General features: G+C 57.3%; 1 protein-coding gene across 1 annotated transcript in view; it reads right to left on the bottom strand.

Annotated features, from left to right (window-relative positions):
• Positions 1-18,747, bottom strand: part of CHD6 (chromodomain helicase DNA binding protein 6) — a gene marked incomplete at its 5' end in the record, with an annotated part of 46,569 nt that overhangs the window by 16,476 nt on the left and 11,346 nt on the right. Inside the window, 17 exons of the mRNA XM_010291244.1 lie at positions 214-343; positions 961-1,064; positions 2,069-2,158; positions 2,579-2,738; positions 5,508-5,707; positions 6,118-6,320; positions 9,788-9,898; positions 11,150-11,323; positions 11,730-11,894; positions 12,442-12,637; positions 13,149-13,359; positions 13,870-14,125; positions 14,905-15,048; positions 16,648-16,824; positions 17,273-17,516; positions 18,149-18,270; positions 18,588-18,722. Of these exons, the coding sequence (XP_010289546.1) occupies positions 214-343; positions 961-1,064; positions 2,069-2,158; positions 2,579-2,738; positions 5,508-5,707; positions 6,118-6,320; positions 9,788-9,898; positions 11,150-11,323; positions 11,730-11,894; positions 12,442-12,637; positions 13,149-13,359; positions 13,870-14,125; positions 14,905-15,048; positions 16,648-16,824; positions 17,273-17,516; positions 18,149-18,270; positions 18,588-18,722 (2,822 nt within the window). The remainder of the gene's footprint in view (positions 1-213; positions 344-960; positions 1,065-2,068; positions 2,159-2,578; positions 2,739-5,507; positions 5,708-6,117; positions 6,321-9,787; positions 9,899-11,149; positions 11,324-11,729; positions 11,895-12,441; positions 12,638-13,148; positions 13,360-13,869; positions 14,126-14,904; positions 15,049-16,647; positions 16,825-17,272; positions 17,517-18,148; positions 18,271-18,587; positions 18,723-18,747) is intronic.

The following is an 18,747-nucleotide window of genomic DNA, read 5'->3' as shown; positions in this document are numbered from 1 at the left end:
GGGAGCAGAGAACTGGTGTTCACGCCTCCCCCCCGCCTCGTCCTGGGGAGCCAGCTCCCCGCTGCCTTCCCCCAACCCACTGTGCTCAGACGCACGGTCTGCTCCTTTCCTCCTCCCTGCACACAGCTCACCCCACAGCACTGCCCCACTGCCATCGCAGCCCCCAGGAGTGAGCCAGACAGCCCCCGAGAGCTTGGCCCATCCCCTGCCCACCTTTCGGCAGCATCCTGGGGCCCGTCACTGACGCCCTGCTCTGCAGAGAGCAGCTTCTCGTCCGGCATGCCCACCTTCTCCAGAAAGCACAGCGCCGGGTCCGCCCGCATGGCATTGTACCTCTCGTAACCTGCAACCACCACAGGCCATCAAAAGGAGAAAGACGGTACAAAGCCAGGCCTGAGCCTGGTTCAGGCAAACCTCCTGCTCTGTGGGACATAGCTCCCTACCCAGCTCTCAATCTCTGTGCTGCTGTGAGAGCAATTCTTACCCCCAGAAATTCAGAACACTTTTCCAAAAGCTGCTAATTGCCCTGCAGCCGGTGGGCAGCCTTTCTACCCCACCAGGCAGCCCTGCCCAGGAGGCAGCGCAGCACCCGGAGAGCTGTGCACAGCACCCACAGCAGGTTGCAGCTGGGAGCAAATATCCCCGTGGCTCCTGGAAACCACAGGGGGACTTCATGACAAGGCTGGGGATGCCAGGATACCAGAGGAGTCTGCCACGAGACTGGGCACGGCCACCGTGGGCACCGCAGTGTGCCTGCTCCACCACACAAGCAAGCTGTCAGTGCCGCAGCTGCCGGCGCCTGGGAAGAGCTGCCTTGGCCCTGTGTGGCTATGGTGCATGGCTGCAGATCTGCCCCCTCGCACTGACGTGACGTCCCCTCCAGGTACCGGAGTTCTGGCCAGGTGCTCCACTTGGGTCCCTCTCACACACCAGCACCCACCAGACAAGCTGGGTACACACCGTGCTTGAAGACGCCAATGAGCAGAGACTTATCGGCTTCGGCGTTCCACCAGTCCACTGGGATCTCCACGTAGTCAATGTCTGGCAGCAGCACATCCAGCTCCCTGTGGCAGACAGGGTGTGAATGCCCCTCTCCCAGCCCCACCAAACACTGGAGTGCACTGGGCACTGCTGGGCAGGGGGAGACAGGAACCATCGCTCCCTGGCTTGGGGACAGCTAATGAATGCAAGTCTGGCCTGGGGCCCCGCCATGGCCTGGCATGCACGTCTCTGACCCTGGGGTCAGAGAGCTGGAGTCTTGGCTCACTGCAACACACTGCCTTCCCCACCCTCTTTCTCCAGCAGTGGGGAGGCTGCACAGCCCCTCTCCCCTCCCACCCAAGCAACAGCAGAGGACTGGAGATCCTATCTGATCTGAATAGCATCTCTTGGGGGAAACCACTTCAAACCTAGCAGTCCCAAAACAATAGCACATCTGGGGGAGGTGGGCTGCAACATCCCCTCTGCACAGACTCATGCTGATGGAGCTGTTCTGGGGAAGGCAGCAGCCCCTGCTCTAGGAAATTAAGCTCAGCATATCACACTTCTCTCTGAAGCACCAAGAGCTGAATCTTTGCACGAAGGTGGGAAGCTGGCAGGCTGCAGGCTCAGTGGCATTAATGGAGCTTGTCGGCCCCCTTGTCCTCAGTGCTGGGAAGGGACTGCAGGCCACAGCGATGGGGCATGCTCTGCTCCAAGGCCTGGCTGGGAACCGGGAACAGTCTCTGTGGGCTCCCACATTGGATTAAAGGCAAATTTGTCAGGCAGCACGTGGAGACATTTTCCTGCAGGCTGCAGGGTGTCCCCAGGTGTCCTCACCACCCCCGAGGCTGGCACTGCAGCCTCAGAGTTGCCTCAACAGGGCTGCCATGGCCGCGGTCCCTGCTCAGGCAGAGCTGCCGTCTAAGGGTGAAGTTTTGCCTGAGCAAGGCCTGGGGATTTGACCAAAGGGTCTGACTTGCCCGGAGCCGCAGTGAGCCCAGACGTGCTGGGCTGGATGGCTGTGGCAGTGCTCATGCGCCACCACCTCCCTGAGAAGCATTGCAGGGGTTCACCGTAAGGTCCCTACCTGGCAGGGGTCCCCTCGAAGGCTTTGTCCGCAGCCTCCCCCAGCACTTCAGCCTTCAGGTAGTAGAGCATTCGCACCCGCAGCAGAACCCTGTCCCGGGGCAGCAGAGAGGAATGCACGCTAGTACGCAGGTGCTCAGACGCCTGGCCCAATGGCCCTCACCAGAGCATTTGCAGGGGGATGCTCAGAGGGTCAGCGAGGCCAGGGAAACCTGCTCGACACCATGTTTCCCCATGTGGGAGGACCCACTTTTTCAAAGCAGGACGGGCACCGGCCACGTGGTGTTACGCCACAGTGCCCAGCCCTGCAATCTGCTGGGATTCTGCGGCTGGAGTTTGCTGCTCAGGACATGGCTCCCGCTACCTGCAGAAGCATCCAAGAGCAGTCCAGCAGCCAGAGCATGGTGATCCTGCGTGGGCTGTGAGCCCTTCACAGCTCCTTTCCATCCTCCCCACACTAACGACCCTCAGCCCATGGTCTCCATGAGCCAGCGCGGGCTCCTGCACTTACTTGTTGCAGTGCTGTTTGAGGTGCTTCTTGTAGCTGTCGTCATGCAGGACGACCTCGGGGTTGCAGGTGGCAAGCCAGTCTGCGTTCTTTATCTCGGGAAGCAGCATCTGGTTCTTCGTCTTCTTCCCCTTCCTGCCTCTGGGCACTGGTGCTGACAAGCCTGTAACAGCAAGTGGCAGCCAGTGAGCACCGTGGGCACAGTGGGCCAGGGTGGGCACTGCCGCGAGGCATCTCCAGCGCTGCAGTGCCCAGGCAGAGCAGCAGAGCCGGGGAGCTGGGGGAGGCCGTGCAAAGCTCCTGGCTGCAGGTCAGCGAGCCAGGGTAGGGGAAGTGCACGGGGTAAACACAGAGCATGGGAAGCTCTGTTTCCAAGAAAAGCTTGGGTATCACCACAGAAACTGAATTGCTGTGAGTTCTCAGCGCGGTGCTGAGCCCGAAGGGTAACACAGCCCCTTAATGTATAAAAATACCACATAGAAGCATGGAAGGGACCTTGGTCCAGGGCAAAGCTCTCAGAGCCTTATCTAGACACTACAGGCAGCTCTGAAGTTCACCCTATGGGGACAACACGGTGATTTGGGACAAGAGTTCAAACAAGAGGCTCCCAAATATCAAAAACCAGAAGACAATCCTGATGATCTGACCTGTCAGGGTTGTTTCCTATTCCGTGTATTGGGAGGAGGGCTGTGTGGGAACCAGATCACTGCAGGGGGCATTTACACTTGGCAAAAATACCAAAGGGAAAAGGAATGTAGTCCCATCTGGCTGACAAAGATAAAATGAGATCCAGTGGCTGGAGCTGAAAATTAAACACATTTTCAACCCTGAAATAAGATGCAAGTTCACAGCAGAATGTGGAAACAACTCCTGGTGGGGTCACTATTGTTTGGAGTCTTCTGAGGGGGATGAGCTGCTCCCCTGGGCAGCTGCTTCTGAGGCAGGGTCCTGCAGATGACCTCTCCTGCCTATGTGTGCGAAGGGAAAAGAAGTGCCTCAGCACTCCTGTCCCACCCATCTTGTCCTGCGACACCAAGGAAGAAGAGAGAGTGTCGCCATGTCCTCAACACCTGCATAAAGTTTGCAGCTCCACGATAGTACAAGGGCTCTAGCTCAGGAGGCCTGCAGTGGGCACCAGGGCTCCGGTCTCCAGCACCAAATTGGCCTGATGCACTCTGGGCAAATAGTGCTTCCTCAGCAGCTTGGCCTCTTCCAGGGCAGAAGGCAGGATGGGGCTGGATCAGAGCACGGCTCTGAGCGGGCTGCCCGCACACTGTGCTCACCCCTCGTAGTCACGTGAATACAGGATTGAGGAGGAACAGCCCTGGGATGCATTAGCATGGCTGGAGGTTGCTGCTGCTTTCTGCACATCAGGGAGGCCCAGCCCTGCCTTGCCTGGTCAGCTCTCGCAAACATGAGCAGTACCTCAGGCTCCTTGGTGAGCCACAGCAGCGCCCGCCACATGGCTGCTCCGCACTGGAGGGTTCTGCTCTCCTCCAGCCCCTGAGGTTAGGCTAGATGGGTTTCGTTGTTCCTCTGGCCAAAACCACATGGAGGTTTCATAGGTGGGAAAAGCCATTCTGAAGAGCTGATGGAGAAGATCCTGGATGGTTCCCTCTGCTAAATACCCAATTTTAGTGCTGCTCTTGCACTAAAGCATTTCTGACCCTCCACTGAAACCGCAGCTTGTTCATTACTTGGCATTATCTAAAACAAGCTCATTCACATCAGCCAATTTGTTTCTCGCTCTTGCTCTGCTGCCCACGGGGCTCTCAGGTCCTGTCCCAGCGCCGCCCTGGGCAGGGCTGTGTGGTAAGGGCAGGAGGCAGCACTGCCAGAGTGGCTCACACTGTAGGAGGTTACTGGAGTAACTTAAGGAAGCCGCTGAAGGCCACGTGCTCAGACCTCACGCTGTAAAGCTATTCGAACATTTCCAGGCAGAAGGAAATGGTGGTGTCAGGTTTTAAGCACCAAGTAACACGCAGCACACTCTCGGGGCTCAGCAACAGCATCACTCCATAACAGCCTTCCCTGCGCTCCACCACCTCAAAACAGGAGCCCAGGTTTTCAGCCTGGCTCCCTGATGCCAAAAGCAGGCAGTCTGTGAACAGGGCGGGCACAGCCAACCCTGTGATAAAGGGTCCTGCTAGATGGAATGAGAGAAGGCAGCATCACCTGGGTAGGATTCTGCATTGCAGAAGTTTCGGGACAAAACAAGGCTGAACCTCCACCCATCAGGGTAGGCACTGCAGAGCAGTATGTCTGGGACAAGACCCATGATGAGAGGAGACACAAGCTGGTGACCTGGGGTGAGATGGCTCCACAGATTGCACCACCAGCTTCACCAGCACAGCTGCAAGTGCTGCACCTGGCAGTCTCAGCTGCAGGCATTAGGGCCAGGGCTGCCCACAGCCATGGGTAGGATTCCTGCACAGCGATCCACACCTTGTCCTGCAAGGCCCTGAGGAACAGCCAGGCACGTCTACGCTCTATGAGGAATAAGCACCCTCACACCTATCACACCCAATGTGTTCATATGGTCACCAGTGCCCCATGAGCTCACTGCCCAGTGTCTCCCCACGTGGGGGAACCCTGACAGGGTTCTTACAGGCCAGAGAAAACTTAGCAGCACCCACTTGAGAGTAGGATGGCACCTCTGCTCCCACCACAAGGTGCTCTCTGCACCAGACATGGCACTGGGAGACAGGAAACAGCCCCCCCCACCCAGCCAGCCCCTGATGCTGGCTCTGAGGGTCATTGTGGAGGTCAGTCCCATGGCAGCCACTTTCTCTGGGCAGAGAGTCACAGTGCTCAAGCACAACTGCTTGCTGGCTGTTTCAGTCAGCTGTGCTTTGACTTCTGCAGCCTTGGTCCCGTAGGCTGGCACAGCAGCGACACATACAGATGCAATGGCAGAGAGAACACGCAATACCTGAGTGATTCTGCAGAGCCTGGTTCTGCCCATCCTTTGTTGGCGTGATAAGATCCCAGATAAAACTCTTAATCTTCTCATCCCCCTTGTAGTGTTTGACGCAATAGACCAGCAAGGCCCGACAAATCATCTCCATGTCCTTCTCATTCAGGTGCCACTTGAACCGCCCGTGGGTCAGGATATCTTTCCAGCGTCCCCAGCTGGAACAGCGGGAACACAGAGTAAACACTCCTGTGCAACTGCAGACCTCACCAGCACCCCTCTCCAGGAGCTCACTCAGGGGCACAGCCCTGCCAGCTCCCCTGGATAGGGCTGTTCTGCCCCCACATTACAGAAGCAGAGAGGCAGAGAAGTTTGCCCAGGACTGAACAGGGCAGAGGCAGGAGCAGACTCTGGAAGTGACAACTGCCAGCTCATGCTTTGCCCCCCTAACTCTCCTTCCCTCCCAAATGTTAGCTTAGAGCCCAGGTCCCACCAGGGAGGTCACTGCTGCAAGGAGAGGACACTGCAAGTGGGTCAGCCAGAAAGTGTCTGGGCAGCCAGTGGCCTGTGTGTGCGCTGGGGCAGTTGGAGGCTGCAGCTGTGCTCTCTGGCAGAGGGCAAGACTCACCCGAATATGAGCAGGTTCTTTTCCACGCGGAAGCACTCAGCCCGCAGGTATCGCCGTGTCTTCTCGTTGAAGCGCCGTGAGCGCGTGGGTCGCTCGTCTGAGTCACTATCTAGCTCAGAGAACTCCATCAGTTCGTCCTCTTCGAAGGAGTTGTAGTGTTTGGTTTGCTTCCGCACCCGGGGCCTGTCGATGACCAGGCTCTCCTACAAGTGACAGAGAGGAGAATGCACTCAGGTATGGCCAGAAACACCTGCCTTCCATCAGGGCACAGTACAGCCTCTTCTCCACACTGCCACCCTGCTCTGCTCACACCTCTGGTTCCCGGCTGACGAGCCCTGTGGCTAGCCATCACCTTCCCACTGGGATACTTGCTCCAAATTACCTGCACACAAGACAATTCCTGGCCAGCACAAAATTCAGCCTAAATGATGGCAGGCTGAAAATCAGGCCCTCTGGGTTCAGACTGCTGACAAACAGCAGCTGATTCAGCTCTGAATCATACTCCTGGCCCTCCCAACACTGCCTGCACCAAGCGCTGTGCTGGAGGCGGTGTAATTTCTGTGTCGGGGGGATAGGTGGGCTAGAAGAGGAAAGGCAGCTTCCAAGAAGGTGCAGAAAGAAGCAATGTGAAATTAAATAGCATGTACCTGCCTCCTCTCCTTGCCCCCACCCTGTCAAATGAATCCATGTCATCTAAATCTGCCTGGATTTCAAGCATGTGGGGGACACTCCCCCCCCATTCTTCTGGCTAGAGCAGTGAGCTCTGCACTGCTGCAGGGCATCCCCCTTGCTGCTGTCTAACACCATCTCTACGGCGCTGCTGCCTTAGCTGGACTTTCAGCAGGCCCCGGGGCCACACTGGAGCCGGCTGCAGCGCCCTGTGCTGGATGGAGGAGCCGGGAGGAGAGGCCCAGGATGCAGCCAAGCCCACAAGCTCAGCAGAGAGATGGGACCCCAGATGTCCACTCCTGCCTCCTGACAGGCAGAGTCACCAACCCTCCCAGCTCCATCTCGGTGCTCAGCTAGAGAGCTCCTTTCGTGGGCAGACCAGGCAGGGGTCGAGAACAAGGATGCTGCCCCCAGGAGATGCTCCCCAGACAGGCGTGGGGAACGCCTGGCAGCTCTGCTGCTAGGCCAGGAGAAGCCAAGCACTGGCTTGCCAGTGCTCCAGGTGCCACATTTGCCCACGGCCACTGCTGGGAAGGAGACAATTTGCCAGTGAGGGTAAGAGGCGAGACTCTGAGAGCATCCATTTGCAGTCCACAACTCTGTCACCCAGACATGGTGATGGGTGTGCCAGATCCACTTGGCTTTACTCCTTCTTCCCTTCCCTCAAGGCAAGAAGCAGGGCTGCAAATGCTGATGGAGGAAGGAGTGGCACAATCCAAACCTGTCCCCACTTGCTCCCTCAGGCCAGGAGAAGCCCTGGGCAGCTCCCTTCACCCCTATTCACATCCAGCTTTTACAGAGATTTGTTTCCAAAGCAACTCCTGGATATTGAGCCTGACCCACACGGTCTTTGAACAACGCCCCCAGGCTCAGGTGAACGTGGCGACTATTCAGCTGGATATGGAAAATATCCAACAGGCAGCACAAGGGAGCATTTGACACTGTAAGAGCAGGGAGAAGTACTGGAGGAGTTGCCCAAGCCAGAGCTCCTCTCGCGGCACCCCTTGCGCTGTCAGGGCCAAACCCAGCTGGCCTGGATGACCTCATTTGCACCCTCCTGCTCAGAGAAGATGAGAAGTTGAGCAAGAGGGAGCATTTGCAGACACCATGCAGGGCTGTGTCCATCTCCTGAAGCACTGAGCCCCTGGCAGCCCCTTCCCCAGCCTGCTCTAATCTAGGACAGAGTTCTGAGACACAAATCAGACCAAGCATCCACACACGACGATGCTCTGACAAACCCAGTGCCACAGCCACGATGTTCAACCTCCCTGCAACCTGCCTTTGTTTGTGAGTGCAAACAAAGCAGGAAAGCAGCACAGCACCTCACAGCCCTCACAGTACTGGAGTGTTCACCAGAAAGAAACGCTTCTTCTGCAAAGAGGTGCTGCCTTCCAGCCTGCACCCACCACGTGCTCCAGTCCAGGCAGTATACTGTTCCCGTTACAGAACCACAGCCCAGTGCTTGCTCAGCAAGGGCTCCCAGTTCCAGGGCTGTCCTCATACCCACGAAGCCAGTGAGTGGCTGGGACCTGAGGGTGCCAGTGTGCCTGACACAAGCCTCTTGACCAGCAGTGTCTCAGCACTGTCATGCCACTGCATTCACAGCTAATGAATGCAAGGCTGGCCTGGGGCCCCACCATGGGCTGGCATGCACATCTCGCTGGGGTCAGAGAGCTGGAGCCTTGGCTCATTGCAACCCACTGCCTTCCCCAACCTCTTTCTTCTCTTTCTCTCCTCCTTGAGATCCTTCCACGCTGCTGCTGGAACCCACACATTAAACGTTACGAATAAATCGCAACAGAGAAGTGTGGTTATTACAGTCATTACCTGGCATCAAACAGGACCATGTGATGCACGACCGATTCCAGGGACCTGCCTGCTCTAATGCTACCTGTTCTCCACCAGTCTCAACTAATTGCAAGTCCACTTTGCTTCTAGGTCACTAAATGGCTGGACTTGCTGCTGGGCTGAAGGCTCCCTGAACTTTGGTGCTGTGGCCCTGCGAAGGGCCTCGAGGGCCACCCGGGGAGAGGAGAGGGAGCCTGGGCCAGTGGGCACAGTCACACACAGCACAGCTTCCTCTCTGACCGCTGCTGGGACAGCTGGGGCACACTGCTGAGCTTTACCATGACAAACACCACCTCTGCAGCCATTGAGACATGGGGTGCTGGGAGTGGGGGGGCTGCAGTGAAACGAACATGCCTGGCACTGCAAACTCCGGGGCTCGAAGGGCTGGAGTATACAAACTCATGTCAGCTTGCCAGGCCTCCTCCAGAGCTTCCAAGACAAATGCTCCCCTCTGCCCAGGGTGCCAGGGCTCACGTAGTTTGGGCTGGGGAATGGTTACGCAGCTTCCCCTGAGTGTGGTAAGAGCCTTGCTCACCCCACCAATCACCAGCCACAGCAAGAGCTGGCACTTGGGCCCCTTTGTGCCCTGCCAGGGCACACGGCAGCTTGGTCCTGGCATGCCTCAAGCTAACAAAGGTGTCTGAGCTTGGTAAGACAGCCAGGGAGCCGGGAGATCAGAGCTGCCGCCTGGAGGGCAGCATGGGACTGTCCTGGTACTGCTCCATGCCAGAGCCCCAGTCCCAGCTGCCCAGGCACTCATGCCTGCCTGTGCTGCGGCGAATTCCAGCACAGCTCCAGGTCACACGCAGGCAGTCACCAGTCTGCTGGGATCTACATGCCGTTGCACTGCCTGTTTCATCCTCTCCTCCTCTCACATGCTGCCAGCCCCAACTGTCGCCCCTTAACCAGGCTTGGGAGTAGTTGGGAGCACAGACTGAGCACTCTGAAATACCAGGTAGACACAGCCCAACACATGGCTAAGGTAATCAGGGCTTTATCCAGAACTCATGGGTCAGTCTTCCCTTGCAGTAATTCCCGATGCCTAACACATATCCCTTCATGACCCCAGTGGAAGTACACAGCTTCTGCCTGGAGACACGCCATGCAATGTCAGGTCAGTTGTGGGGCGCATGGGCCACGAGCTTGATCTTACCTTTTCATTCTTGGCGTCTGTATCGAGCTCTGCTATCTTGGCCCACTTTTGCCAGAAGTTGGGGTCATCTAAGGAAATGTCAGTTCTGTTTCCTGATGCTACGAAGCTGGCCTGGGAGTGAAAGAAGAGGAGTGAACAGGGTGCAACCCACCATCCAGATGTGCCTTCCCCCATAATAGAGATCCCCAACACATCTGTCTGCAGTGCACAGTCTCACTGCTACACCCCACGTTGACACATGCCAGAGGGCTTAAGGGTTTGTTTGCTTAAGGGAGCTGAACCCCTTTCTTCTGCACTCCTCCTGAAATGGAACCTGGGCTGTGCTGCCCGCAAGAGGAGGAAGGACAGATGGCCCTTGGTGCCCCCAGTGGACACCAGCCACGACCGTGGCACAGAGCTGGCTCCTCAGGCTTTCTCCTGTGGGGATGTCAGGGCCCTAAGGCGCACAGCTCCCATGGCACAGCAGCATCCAGCTTCAGGCATTGTGCAGACCAGCAGCTGGGTCCCGCCACCACCCTGGGGGTCTCCCTGCAGAGCCACGTCCCACGGCAGCAGAAGAGTGAGGCTGGAGACACAGATGGGCTGCACTGTGGGAGGGCTGTGCTGAAAGTACCACAACTCCTTCCCATACCACCAGCAGCCCAGGTGTCCACCTGCATTTCTGCTTAGCAAAGCACCACACCAAAACAGCACCAGTGTCCAGAAGGGCAGAGGAGGTGGCAGACTCTGGATCAAATAAGCTCAGCCCATGAGTAGAAGATCAGCCCAGCTCAGGACTGGATCTCACCCAAGCTTTGAACTCATCCATCCTTCCCAAGAAGAGGCCTGACCCTGCCCACAACAGCCCTGGGCAGAGGGTCTAGCTCTGGGCACTGCCTGCTGCCACGGAAAGGAGTCCTCAGCCCATCAGAAGAGCAAGCCCTGCACCCTGCAGCGCCCCAGCTGGGACAAGAGCAGCTCTGCATCTGTCCACACTGCTGTCCCAGTGACAGAGCACATCCTGGCACTGCTCGGCACCTGGAGGACAGCCCCTGCTCTGCCTTCTCACCAGCCTGAGCCAGCTTCAAAGGGAAAGTGGAAGCTGGCAAGCTGAACCCTCCCAGGCAGCCTCACATCACCCGCCCAGGCTCAATGCTCTGCTGACCACCAGTGAGACAGGAGACCACGCTGCTGCCATGGCCCAGCAAGGTCTCACTCCTGGGTGCAGTGGGACAGGCAGGAGAGCTTGGCCTCCATGTGGACATGTCTCAACACACAGGTAAGAGGTCAGTCCACCACAACTGCCCTGCGCACTCCCAGCATGTCCCCCCACCACCATCACGGGGGGAGTCTCCCCTTCCCTCCTGATGGAGCATAGCATACCTTGGCAAAGGTGGAGCCCTTCCCCTCAGACTGGATTGTGATGGTCTGCGTCCTGCGCTGAAGGATCTGATCAATGTCTTCCTCGCAGAACTTCGATCCTTCGTCCTCCTCATCCATGAGGGCACCGTAGGCACCCTTCCGCAACAGGTCCTCCACCTCCATCTTAGAGAGCTGCTTTTTGCTGAACCTGCGCAAAACATAGGGGCATCACCAACCTGGCCAGCGCTCTGGGCACTGCACAGCATGAGAAGGCTCTTCCCTTTGCCCCAGGAAGGAGGGCAGAGATGCCCCAAGCCAACCCAGACCTCCACTGCTAGAGCACAGAGGGAGTGTCTGAAGGACTGTCAGGAATTTCAGTCCATGTCACTCAGACACAGCACCACATGTGTCCCCCAACCCCGTGGCAGTGCAGGGACAGCCTGCCAGGCCAAACAGCAGCAATGCAAGCGTGCGGGACTGGACTATCCCTCCCCAGAAGCCTACCCAGGTCTCTGCTCTGACCTGGCAGTGACTTGCAGAGGAAGGAGGAGAGCTATTCCGCAGCACCTCCCACCTAGCCTCCCTCTGAGAGGCAACCTACCCCGTTGGTGCTGCCCTTGCGGTTGATGTCCTGCAGCACAGCCTTATCCAAGCCCAGCTTCAAGCTGGCCTTGTCAAACATCTCCCGCTCGTAGGAGTTCCTGGTGATGAGGCGATAGACTTTCACTGCCTTGCTCTGCCCGATCCGGTGGCAGCGAGCTTGAGCCTGAGAGTGCAGAGGGCACAGCGTCAAGCCCAGTGAATCCAGCACGATGGGGACCATGTAGCTTGTGGGACCCCACACCAGCACCCACCACTCACCCCCCAGAGCCACAGCCAGCTCCTGCCCACCAGAACACCCTCATCTAGTGCCTGTGGCTGACCCACAGGGCTCTGCCAGCAGGTGCTGGTTAGCACCAGGCCTGTGCAGTTGTGGAGCAGTAATCAGTGACCCCTGCACCCCTGGGCAAGGACATGGGGCTCAGGCTGGAGCCTTGGCTCTCTGTGGATGGGGGGCACCCAACACTTCACCCCCTCTAATACCAGGTATGGAGAAAGTGTTGTCTGCTCTGTGGCCCACCCGTGCTTTCAGAGCCACATTGTGATCTCCCCCATGACACGTTCCCTCTGCCTGCACTCCTGCCGGCTCCCCCAGCATGGCACCCCATGCCCAGTACAGCCGGGTGCTGCTGCCCTTCGCTCCCTGGCTGGCACGAGTGACGGGAGCTGTGCTGCAGGACCTTCCAGCAGCCTGTCCCGGTCCGACCCCTTACCTGGAGGTCGTTCTGTGGGTTCCAGTCTGAATCAAAGATGATGCAGGTGTCGGCAGCGGTTAGGTTGATGCCCAGGCCGCCAGCCCGCGTGCACAGCAGAAAGACGAAGCGATCCGAGTCGGGCTTGCAGAAGCGGTCGATGGCAGCTTGGCGCAGGTTCCCGCGCACCCGCCCGTCAATGCGCTCATAGGTGTACCTGCTCCAAGAGGGGAAGAGGTGAGAGCAGGGTCACAGCAGGGCCTGAATTGGCTGTGGCTTACAAACCCCTTCTTGCTCCTTCCCCCGGGCTGTGTGTGGGCATGCAGGCAGCCGGGACTTACTGGCAGGACCTGTACACAGGTGGAAGCTCAGGCCCCATCAGCCTGTGAACACTGTGGTTGTTCCCAAAAGTCATTCCTCTTATGATGGCAAAATCAGCATGACCCCACACACGATGCATGGATGTGGGGCTCATGGGAACCTGGACCAAGGGAAGGGCCTATTTCCATTTGGTCACTCCTAGGACTAGCCCTGGGCAATGGAGAATGGACAGGTCAGAGTTGCCCAGCTCTGGGGTCTCTGCACCCACCAGCAGTAGCCTGTAACAGATCCTTTGGTATGTGGGCACAGAATGGCTGAATCCCCACCCTGCGCTGTTTCTACTCTGTATCTACAGTGCAGGATGGAGGTGATGTGGAGCTGTGGTGAATGCTGAAGCCTGTACTAACCGTCTCTGAATGAGATAGTCTTCCAGGATGTCGAGGCAGCGCACCATCTGGGAGAAGATGAGCACCTTGTGCCCACCGGCGATCAGCTTGGGAAGCAGCTTATCAATGAGCACCAGCTTCCCAGCTGCCTGGATCATCGCCTGCAGCTGGAAGTCTGGTGCCTCTGGACTGTGTGTTTTACGGAAGTCTTCCAGGATCTTCTCCTCTGCCCCTGTCAAGTGAGAAGGGATGTGAGCTCTTGGCAAGGCTGGCAGTGCAGCTGTCCCCAGCCTCCCGTCCAGGGCAACAGCAAGCCACCAACACGAGGAACAGAACCCATGCAGTCAATCAGATCTAGGGAGGCTGGCTAGACACCTCCAGAAGCCCCTCCACTCTTGTGACTCTATTCCTTCTTCAGGGCTTGCATCAGCTCCCGGCAGAACAAGCCAAGCTGGGACGTTGGAGAGGAGGATCCTGCACCAGAACACCCCCAAACATAGCGAGCCTCGCAAGACCCTGAGGTGCCCACCAAGCACCATTTGTGGGGAGCTGGGCTGCCCAGGAGGCCAACACAGCAGATCACTGCACCCTGTGCTGGCTGGGCCTGGATGCACAATCACACCAGCAGCAGATGGCATGAGGACCTGAGCTGGCTCCCAAACTGGGTGAGTTCTGCAGGTAGTGACTAGTAAATGTTGCAGTGATATCTGTCCCCCCCACACCTCCTGTGCACAGCCCTCACCGTTGATGAGATACGGGTGATTGCAGCACTTCCGCAGCTCCATCATGGTGTTGATGAGGTTGGGCATATTGTGCTGGTTGGCACCCTTGGAGAGGAAGGAGAAGTTCTTCTCCAGGATGGCCCGGTAGTATTTCTTCTGGATATTGGTCAGCTCCACCTCAATGATGGTCTCCTGCTTGGGTGCCAGATTCTTCTCTACATCATCCTTCAGCCGTCGCAGCATCATGGGCTTCAAGATGGACTGCAGCTTCTTCACCTGCCAAAGCAAGCACAGAGATTCACTGCCCTCCCTGCATGGCAATGTGACAACAGTGGAGGGGCAATATTAGAGCCTCCCCAGGCTGGAAACCCACTACAAATTACCCTAAAGCAGCTGCTCTGTTGACAGCCAGGACAGCTTCAGGGTCTGGCTTCCTTGGGGCAGGCATGTGAGTGACCAGCCCTGGGCCATCCACACGCTTCTGCTGCCAGCAGCCTTGGGTAAACGTGTCTGCTGCAGGAGGAGAGCTGAGAGCTTTTGACAGCAGCTGAGATGATAGTTGCTCCATGTGCCTGTGCCTGTTCCCTCAGAATGATGATCTTTGTATGATCTCTGCTTACGCCAGATATTCAAACGGCAGTGAGACAGCCCAGGGGACTAAGCTCTTTTCATGACCCACACTCAAGGGGAACTTTGGAGGACGGCTCCCTGGGGGAACCTGACAAGGGCGATGGACACAGGGACTTACCGAGTGCCTCACTCCCCCTACACTCCTATTGGTCTCAGGGACAGACCGCGTGGGAAAGCTGGGTGAGCTGTGCTGCCCAAGCATGCAAGGGGCAGTAGGGAGCTGGTGGGGAGCAGACCACTGTCTTGGCACAGGCTGGTCTCCTCTCTCCAAAGCAGTGCTGAGGGCTCTGTCACAACTTCACTTCTCCCGGCATGAGGAGTCCTATTCAATTCCATGAAGTGCATCTCTAAGTGCATGCCTGGCTTGGTGACCATGTGTCCCAGTGGCCTGTGCTAACAGTCACCAGTGTCACTCTTCTAGGTACCTGCTCCTCTGTCTTCAGGTCTCCAAACTCCTCCAGGAAGGCTGTCTCTGAGGGGAACTGCTGTGGCTCCAGGAAATTCAGAAGGCTGAAGAGCTCCTCCACTGAGTTCTGCAGGGGGGTCCCCGTCAGCAGCACCTTGTGCTCCTGGGTATACACAGAAAACACGTTGAGGGCTCAGAACCACCAGCTGGGTCCAAGGGGTCCCAAGAGCGCAATGCTCCTTGTCTTCCAGCCTCAGGAGCACTCTGGGTGGCCTGGGGGAACACACACTCCCTGAAAGGCTCCCCGGGCCATGGTGCCAGCCCCAACCCAGCCACTGCCATGCAACACTGTCTTGTGGCTCCCAGGATGCTCCCCTGGACGTGTCCCAGTCCAGTTCTGTGCAGCAACAACAGCCAAAACTGAGAACCCCACACTGCCTCCAGGCTTCAGCCCTGCCCTGGCACAAGACCCTCAGGCAGGGCTGTGCTGGCATTGGACGGGGATGCTGACAGAGCCCAACCCTCCATGCACCTGGGAGTAGGATGTCGCTCTTCAGGGCTTGGGTAGAACAAGAGGGAACATGGCCCAGAGCCATGTGATACTGAGGGGCATCAGGGACCTGCTGCTAGGGCCACTGTGAGCAGGGTGCTCCAAAATCAGCAGGGGCATGTATGACTGTATCAAGTGTGCGCTGGGAACAAGGTGGAGCTTTTATTAGAGGTTCACCATGTAGGTACATGCACAATAAAAGGAGACAGGAATCCAGACAACCCCCCAAGATGGGAGGTGTGAGGAGCAGATGACCCATCGAGGAGAATGCACTCCCTTCCATGCACTGACACCACAGGCTCTGGCTTCAGGCACTACCAGGTGCTCCCTCCTGGAGCGCACCAGCCACTCTGTCCCAGCAGTGCCAGAGACTTGGTTGGGCACTCACTCACTGCTCAGACTAATCCTTCTGTCCAACCTAATGCAGGGAAAGCTCCCAAGAGTCACCAGCTATGAAAGAAGGGCAACTGTAAGGTGGGAGGCTCCCACAGGACTTGTACAAAGGAAGGTGATGGTTACGAAGAGGGGCCAGCAGCAATCCCATTTTGTCCCAGGCTGCTCACAACCCAGCAGGGACCTATACAAGGCACAGGATCATGGGGAAACAGCTGGGTCTTTGGGAACCGGAGACCTAAGGATAATAATTTTCAGAGGCCTGGCTGAGCTAACAGGCAAGTGTGATGGAAGCTGGGTAGGGCTGGGAGATCCAATAGGCCTGATGGTCCTTGGTCCTGCAAACAGCAGTGCTGCCTTTCCCAGGGCTGGAAAGGAGCTGGACATCCAAATTCATTTCTCAGAGCAGCCCATTGATCCCTTTTTCACCACGCACAGTCCTGCACCCCCATACCTGGCACGGACTGGTGCCATGTTTGCAGAACAGTTAAGAACCAGCTTGAATACTGCGGCCGTGCTCACCGCAAGGCACAAGGCACACCATGGCCAGAGGGTGCTGTGCATGGCTGGTCAGCAACTGCCTCCATGTGCTGCAGCAGCCCAAGCTGCACTGCGAGGCCAGTCAGTGCTCTGCCAGGGAGTGCACACAGATGGGAAGGCATGGGGGGACTTAGCCTGCTGTGGGTTAACATTCCACTGAGACAGGGAGCTCTCAGCCCTGGCGTTGGGTCTGAACAGCTGGCAGTGGCATCTCACTGCCAGGCATGGCCATCTCTGGCCCACCCTGCTCTCACATGAACCAGGGCAGGACATGCTCACCAGGGCCATGAGCTTCAGCCCCTCCAGGAGTTTACAGTTTCTGTTCTTCAGGCGATGTGCCTCATCAATGACCACGCAGCGCCACTGGATCTTCTTCAGCTCTGGGCAGTCGGCAAGGATCATCTCAAAGGTGGTGATAACCACCTGGAACTTGAAGATCCCAGGGAGAGGGTTACCCTAGGAGACATAAACCATATGCAGCGCTTGACTCCTGCAGGATGGTAGGACACTGTCAGACATCCTGTCAACATATCAGCGTTAGCATCTGCCTCCTAGCTGGGACTTCCCCAGATTCATCTCTCTCAAGCAGCAGGCAGGTTCCTGCAAGCCTTCTTGCTGGCCGCAGGCTGCGTCTCTCCAAACCAGACACTGCTCCAGGGCAGACAAACAGGCCTGGACAAGAACTGTGGCTGAGGCTCTGCTGCATTTTCCCCTTTCTGCATGAGTTGGGCCTGTTCTTCACTCATACACAGTGCACTCTGAGCCCACGCCAGCAAAGGGGTCTCAAAAGATCACCCTTCCCTCTCCAGATGAACCACAAGCTCCACATGCAGCTCAGTGCTTCCCAAGTAAAGGAAGCCAGGACTGGGGGACGCATCCTGGGACTGTTGTGTGCATCAATCACCTGTGTGTCCCTGTACACCATCTCGTACTGCTGGATCATCTGCCGGCTGATCTGGCTGCCGTGGTACACGATGGCATTCATCTCCGTCCAGGTGCGGAACTCCCTCTCCCAGTTGGTGATGGTGGAGAGAGGTGCAATGATGAGGAAGGGGCCGTGAATGCCCATCAGGAATATTTCTGAGAGGAAGGTGATTGACTGGATTGTCTTCCCCAGCCCCATCTCGTCAGCCAGGATGCAGTTCTTCCTGCAGAGACGGACAGGGGCAGGTGAATGTGGCTCTTGGGGACAGGAACCAGCCTGTCACCAATTCCTTGATGGGATGTCAGGCACATCACCTCCACCCACACCTCTGACCCTGCAGCATGGAGGGTGGGGGGACATTGGTACAGTGGCTCAAACCAGTCGGGGTAAACCAGACCATCCAATTTCTTGCAAGATGATGGACTCAAAGTTAGTGTGAAAGATGCTGTCCTTTGGGTGCACACTAGCCAGCGAAAGATGCATCTGATGGCCTGCTGCAGTTGAGAACATGCATAGTCCTGCACTCCCGCCACAGGAATGGGTCACCAGTAGCCTGGCCAATACCAAAAATCAAGTGTATCTTAGACCCACAGCTAAGCCCTACTATCTCCAAGACTCATCAGCATTTCCCAGGGAGAAACATTCCTAAAGACTCAGTTGCAAAGCTAAAGCAAACACAGTTTTTCTGGCAGCTGCCTGCCAGCTCCAGCATTGGAAGGTCTCAGCGGCTGCTCTGTCAGGCCCCTGTTTATCAGCTCTGCTCCCCCAGCTCTGCTGATTCCATGACTGCACACACCAGGGCTCCACGGCCAGCAGGACTCCTCGTGGGAGCACAGGGCTCCAGCCCCTCCTCACCTGTTATACCAGTTAAAGAGCAGCCAGTTCATCCCCTCCAGCTGATACTCCCGCAGCTGGTTGCTGTTCTTATACTCCCGGGACTTCTCCAGTTTCTGCCAGGACTCAGATGCCGGGCGCTCCTAGGAGGAGAGAGCAGGAGCAAGGTCCATGGAGAGGAAGAGGCGAATGATCAGAGAGGCCAGATCCCGCTTCTGGGGCTGCGCATCAGGACAACACTTCAGAACAGTCATTGACAGCTGACTCACAGCAAGGTCCTGGCCTCTGGATCCCACCCTCAGACCCTGCTAACTAACCCATCCGGAGGGGAGGTTATGGGGCTTGCACTGCAGCAGCAGGGACAAGATCAGCACTGCTGGACCTTGGGAAGACACAGACAGTCCCTGCCTGCCCAGGGCAGCGAGCTGCCAGCCGGGTACGTTACCTCTGGGTACGTTACCATGTGCTTGATTTCTGGAGGGATTTGGAGGGCTTCAAACTCTTTAATCTTCCCCGGGTCGACATCCTCCTCCAGCTCCCAGGTGCTCTCCTCGTAGGGCAGCGAGCACCACTTCACCAGGTAATGAGTCACCTCCTGCAGCACGGAGAGACAGGCTCAG

This window comes from Phaethon lepturus, unplaced genomic scaffold (assembly GCF_000687285.1).
Source record: "Phaethon lepturus isolate BGI_N335 unplaced genomic scaffold, ASM68728v1 scaffold11837, whole genome shotgun sequence".
NCBI lineage: Eukaryota > Metazoa > Chordata > Aves > Phaethontiformes > Phaethontidae > Phaethon > Phaethon lepturus.
The sequence above is the reverse complement of the archived record's forward strand: the minus strand, read 5'-3'. Positions and strand labels throughout refer to the sequence as shown.